This window comes from Choristoneura fumiferana, chromosome 20 (assembly GCF_025370935.1).
Source record: "Choristoneura fumiferana chromosome 20, NRCan_CFum_1, whole genome shotgun sequence".
Lineage (NCBI taxonomy): Eukaryota > Metazoa > Arthropoda > Insecta > Lepidoptera > Tortricidae > Choristoneura > Choristoneura fumiferana.
The window spans coordinates 7,909,234-7,915,499 of record NC_133491.1 but is presented as its reverse complement, the minus strand read 5'-3'; the positions used below and the strand labels follow the sequence as shown (position 1 = coordinate 7,915,499).

The following is a 6,266-nucleotide window of genomic DNA, read 5'->3' as shown; positions in this document are numbered from 1 at the left end:
TACAGGGCGCTAGAACGCTTATGACTAATACGAAATGTAAAAAAACAAACTTTTGCTTAGGTACTTCTAAATTTGCACTCTTTGTTGACGAGACTTCGATTATTGTTAGTACTAATTATAATGCAGTCACTATAAAATCAATGAAATTAGTAGGTACTTTATTTTAATAGAAATTATCTAAATGAAAAATTTATTCTTAATTAACCTTAACTGTCCATTAAAAAAAATTACTGACTCTACGTACTGTTCGAATGTTCGGTACTGTGCTCTCTGATTACTTCTCTTTATCATAAATATATAACATAACAACTTAAAAAAACTTTTGTCTCGTAAATTCTTCGTTCTGTTTGTACCATTTTTTTTTAAATGTCTTTTTCCTTATATACTTTCTTACATAATCATTCTGTACTTTTCATATCTTTAATTATAACTCATTTCATACATCTTATACTTCATATATTTATCAGTGTGCTACTTTGGCATCACTTGTCATTCAAGGTCAAGGTCCACAACACATTTATACATTTCGTGTCCGGCCGGACTTTTACTTCATATTATATTATATTCATTTGTTCAGGATATAAGGATATTTTTTTTATACTTTCGTGCGCGCACATTCATAAATATTCATTTATAATAACATTTACTCAGGTAGTTCATTTAACACTTCCTTTCTTTTTTTTTTCAATCATACCATGTGTCCAAGAATCGTCACGAGTGGTAGCTCGACCAAAACATCATGATCCAATTTCAAGGATTCAGCTACCTGCCCTTATATCCTGGTGGACCTTGGATTATTTAACTTCTTCCTATCCCTCTCAGAAAGAAAACGCATTCAAATATCTCACAAAATACTCATTCATTTAAAAACTTCAACTCACAAGAGTTCCATCAACTTTTAAGAGTGGCCTTCTTAACAGCTAATGATAATCCTGATTGTTTCCGCTTTCCCAACCACATACCTAGCATTAAGCTCTCTTTCAAAATCATACGATATCCTAATCAGTCAAAACTTTTCCTTTCCTAATTTAATATATAAACGCCATTCATGACTCAATACCTACTTTACTTACGTTTCCTCTTATCTCATATTCAGATCATAAAATCATAATCATAACCATTTTAGGACCAAAAAAAAAGAACTACGTATGTATTAATAAACTGACTTTTAACAAAATCTTTAAAAAAAAATAGCAAGTGTATAATATTTGTTTCGGTAAATGTAACTTTTAAATTATCTAATTACTATTGAATTTTGCACTAATAATTTGAAATGGAAGCCAGGTGATCAAACTAGCAACAATAACAAATTATTTTCGGATCATCCTTTTTATCCGTCTGCAGCTGAATAAAGAGGACAATCGTGGCTATTTAAAATATTTTTTATAAAATAATCAAACATTTATTTTTAAACTGCCAAGTTCATGTAAAATATATTTCATAACGTTGTAATTAAAACATGCATTAAAGAGCGCACAGTACCTCATTTACCTAGTGAAATGTGAGACGAAATAACACACCTCACATTCCGATCCATATTTGATGACCTATATAGAATCATTAAGCTAAGCGCTGGGAATCTAAACAATGATACTCCTTTTTATCTATTTTAAGACTGCGTAAAGTAAAAGTTTTGTTTCTTTGAGAACGCAAATATATTATCTGAAAAACTTTGAAATTAGTAGAAACTCGTCAACAAGCGGCTTTGATGTTACACTTATGATTATATTATTTAGCTTAAATGTAGCACATGACTAATAAAAAAAAACAATTATTAAAAAAAACCTTCTACAGTCCTGTAAATAGTTATCCGACAACGAAAACCACATATTGCAAATATACCTTTCCAAACGATGTTATAAAAAAAAAACCATTGCTTTGGTTGGCTCCTCACGGACACTTGTAGCTCCTTGCAGCGTGTCCGTTTCCATCAGCTCGCCCTCGACGCCGTCCTCTAGCTGCTGCATGCCGAAACCTCTCCAACAAGTTCTTGCAGCAAACCTCCATAAGTCTTTTTTATTGGTTTTCTTCTCCAATTTCTTCATGTTTCATCTTATTAGTTAGGTTTCTTTTCTGTCCTACTTATATTTTACTTTCTTGATTTTATATAATATTCATTTTTCTTACTTTAGTTTATTAAGTTATATCCTTATTTTATTTTCTCTTCAATTTCTTCATTCCTCATTTTCATAGCTTTAAGTATTCTTCTCTTCTTACTTCATCTCATTTTATTCACATTTTCTTCTTATTTTATCTTATTACTTCCTTCATTTCTTTTATTCAGTAAATTCTTCATATTTAATGTTAATTTTTCTCTTCTTTCTTCAGTAGATTATTTTTATTTTCTTCTTAATCGTTCTGTCGTTTATTTCTTGATTTTTTCCTTCGCCCTTCTCTGTGTTAATTTTCAACAGCGTTTTTTTTTTCTTAACTTCCTAAATATATATTATTTATCTTATGATAACTGCTTAGTTCTAATATTCTTCCATCTTCTTGCTTAAATTTATTTTCTTAATTAATTTTATAATATTTTAATTAATAGTAGTTAAAGTTCTTTTTTTTTTCATTGTCCGTAAAACACTTATAAAGTTCACATCTTTTCACTTCTTCTTCTAGTCTTTTTCACTTCATTGATATAATAAGTCCGTTAACTAATACTGGTGGCGCAGCGCGCCGCCAGCGCCGCACGAGGCAACGGCACTGGCAGGGTCGCCATGTAAGGAGGCGATCGAGGAGACGAGTCAAACTCACGAATGATGCGTAAATACTGTCTATTAACATAAATGAATTCTTATTATATAGGTTACACATTGGGAGTGTGTGCGTGTGGCGCAGCTCACACTACACCTTGACTGTACACTAACTCAGATAAGCCGCTTTCAAAATTCGCTTACAATGACTTGTATTTTGACAAACACGAAGCAAGTCGCAATCGCAAGTCTACCAATCATACCCTCACCAATCTACCAATTTAGTTCGCCGATTCAATGTATTTCATTCCATTGAGAATGAAATTAGTAGGGAATTAAAGAGTTGTAATTTTAAAAGCTCCTTTGATTGATGAAGGGTTCAAAATATGATAAGGACTAAACACGGCTACACTTCTTGCCTGCCATTCGGGAGTTTCACTCAAAATGCCATCAATCATCCTACGCTTAAGTGACAAATTGCTGTATTTTTATGTTGTTAGTGGAGTATTTGGAAGGAAAGTGCTCTAGGCTCTTTTATCTACTAGGTATAAGAATATTTACTTTGTTCCTCATGTTTTCCTTCAGAAACATAACCTAATTTAAAATATGCCACCCGTTTTCGTACCTTTTCTTAATATAAATTAAAAACTGTTTTGTATCTTAGTAGGTAAGAATAAAGTAGGTACCATTCATTAACGATTAATTGGATTGTCTGTAATATTATAATAACATGAATGACATGAATAAAAGTTATTCTGATAAGTCTAACGCCGTTTTTTGGCGGCCCACTGTATTTCACGACCTGTGGAACCTTTTGTAAGTACTTGCAATACAACACAATACAAATATTCTTTATCACCAAAAGCAGTACAGAAACATACTTACATACTTACATACTTACATATATACATGATTACATACTTACTTAGTAAATATAAAATAATCCACTTCATCATCTCCAGCCTATGTATCTATAGGTTCCTTGGATTTGTACAGGTTTCATCACGATATTTCCCAGCGCCCGCTTTAGCCCTTGATCAGTGTAGAGCCAAATTGGTCTACTCTACATTACTTCCGCGACTCTCAAAAGGCGCCAACAAAATTTTATTTTGCACTGGAGACTGGCGCCTAAAGTGACCGCTCCTCTTGCTCTACCCCAAGACTGGCGCTGATGTTTTCTTCGCCTTCATTCAACTCAGGGGTGTACTCGCGATCGAACCCGCGATCCTTTGCAGGTCATAGGTCAAATCATTATAAAACGCGAAAGTGTGTAAGCCTGTTTGTCTGTTTCTTTGTTACCTCATCACGTCTAAACCGGTGAACCGATTTAGATCAAATTCGGTATACAGATATTTTGAGTCCCGGGAAAGGACAGGATAGTTTTTATCCCGCAAAATTGCATAGTTCCCGTTGGGTTAGCGATAAAATAATTCCACGCAGACGCAATATGCTAGTTAAAGTAGAAAGGATGTAGTTTCACCAAAAGTGAAAACGATGAAAAAACAAGACAATTTACCAGCCCCTTAAAAGAACAAACCGAATTTACAAAATAAACAATTTAGCTATATTAAGCAAAGCTTCACGAAATGCTAAAAAGAAACAGCGGTAACGGTCGAATCCGGCGTAAATGCAACCGTATACGGCCAAATGATAGACGCTGATTACAAGCATTCGCAGTAATCTACTCTATTATAGGGGGCCACAGTCAGTCTCGTGTCCCGCCCGATATTGTTTCCCGAGGCTGCGGTAATAGGATCATTAAACGAGCGCGGGCGGACATTTTTGCGCGGGAATATGGCCCATGATAAATGGGCCACAATATCTACCGATGTTTTCAGGAAGCGCTTGCTATACTGCGACCATTTTTTTTTCATTACAACCTGAACATAATAAATGTTCAGCGCGACCAAATGATTCTCATTTCAGTCATTACGTGATGCTGGAATCTAAAATGCCTTATGTAGCGGGGCGTCCTCGTGGAATGGAGTAGAAGAAAAGGGCAGGTTCCAGGGCAATAAAGCGTATAATCATCCAATACACACACGAGCATAAACACACCACATTTAGAGTTTAGGGTACAAAGAATATTATATAATATCAGACAGAAACAGAGTTTTAGAAAAAAAGAGCGTCACACACGAAATTGTAAGCTTAGCGTCTAGCAGTTCTCGGAAGAAGAACATGGCGCGTGCCCAGAGACAAGATATCAGAGTGGGGAGAAAATAAATTATACTATTGGCTAAAACGCGCGGGCACGCGAACGGTTCGAGCGCGGCGAGAGCGGGCAACATAACCGTCGCTCGTGCAGTCCCTAGCTGAGCCGTCAGATGGCGCTACATACTCCCCCTCCAAGCCGCCAACACGACCCGTGGGTGGCTTGGCCACAGTGTCCCTATTTCGGTCAGTTTTAGGTCTACCCCTGGGTCTATGAGGTTGTACAGGTCGGACAGTATCGCCTGGAGCGGACACAAAGGGAGTGAGATCATGAGTATGGAACTTACCCACAATCGCCTTGGTGTCACGATCTGAAACACAAAAGGTGGTAGGACTAAACACTTTCGAAATAACGTAGGGACCGTCGCGTTTAGGCATAAATTTCCTGGTCTTTCCTTGACTGGCGTTGCTGCGATGATGAGAGGCCAACAGTACTAAGTCGCCCACCTGATACTGCTTCGAGGGTCGGCGTTTGTTATCCGCATCATCCTTACGCCGGTCTTGCTGTGTTTCAGCCTTCTCCTTGATCTCTTCCCATCGGTTAATGAAGTTTTTAAGGTAGGGCGTTATCTGAGGCACGTAGTTGTCTTTCGACATTATACTGCGCAGATCACGTCCAGCTTCAAATGGCGTCCTCATTTCGCGCGCGAACATCAGGTAAGCGGGCTGCAACCAGTGCTGGAACAATTAGCACTGTTCAACGCGAAGCGAACTTGAGGCAGGAATTGAGGCCATGACCGATGGTTTTCTTGGACGAGAATAGAGAGTAACGTCTTCATATCTCTATTTTTACGTTCTGCCGGGTTGGCTTCGGCATGAAACAAGGGTATGAGGTTCTGCTTGATATTCAATATGTGCATCACCTGCTGCATCACCGCAGACACGAACTGGACGCCGTTATCTGAAACTACGCGTCGGACGAAACCGTAGCGTAAGAGATATTCTTCAATTAGAAGCTTCGCACATACCTCAGCTGTCGCCTCACTCAGCGCGTACAGCTCGATCCATCTGGTGGCGGTATCTTCGATGAGGAATATCCAACGCGCTCCCCCTATCCCTTCAGGTAGCGGTCCAAACAGGTCCATCGCCAGAACTTCTCCTCGCTGGTTTAGGACGGGCGTCTGCAACAATCCCGGTGGCTTGGTGTTGGCAGGTTTGTATTTTTGGCATTGAACGCAAGACTTGATGTGCTCCATTACAAATCGGCGCATACCTGTGAAATAGTATAGACGACGGAGGCTCTGCAACGTCCGCTCCACTCCCTGGTGTCCCGCAGTCGGCTCGTCGTGATGCTCCTTGATGACGGTGTCCCTCATCGACGCCGGAACTACCAGCTGCGCCTCCTCGGCATCAGCGTCAGCG

The 6,266-nt window shown here is 38.3% G+C and overlaps 1 protein-coding gene across 1 annotated transcript; it reads right to left on the bottom strand.

The window, feature by feature from the left end:
- Positions 1–4,922: 4,922 nt before the first annotated feature.
- On the bottom strand, positions 4,923–5,501 carry LOC141439402 (uncharacterized). Its single transcript, XM_074103686.1, has one exon. It carries the CDS (start codon positions 5,499–5,501, stop codon positions 4,923–4,925), a length of 579 nt encoding a protein of 192 aa, XP_073959787.1.
- Positions 5,502–6,266: the final 765 nt, after the last annotated feature.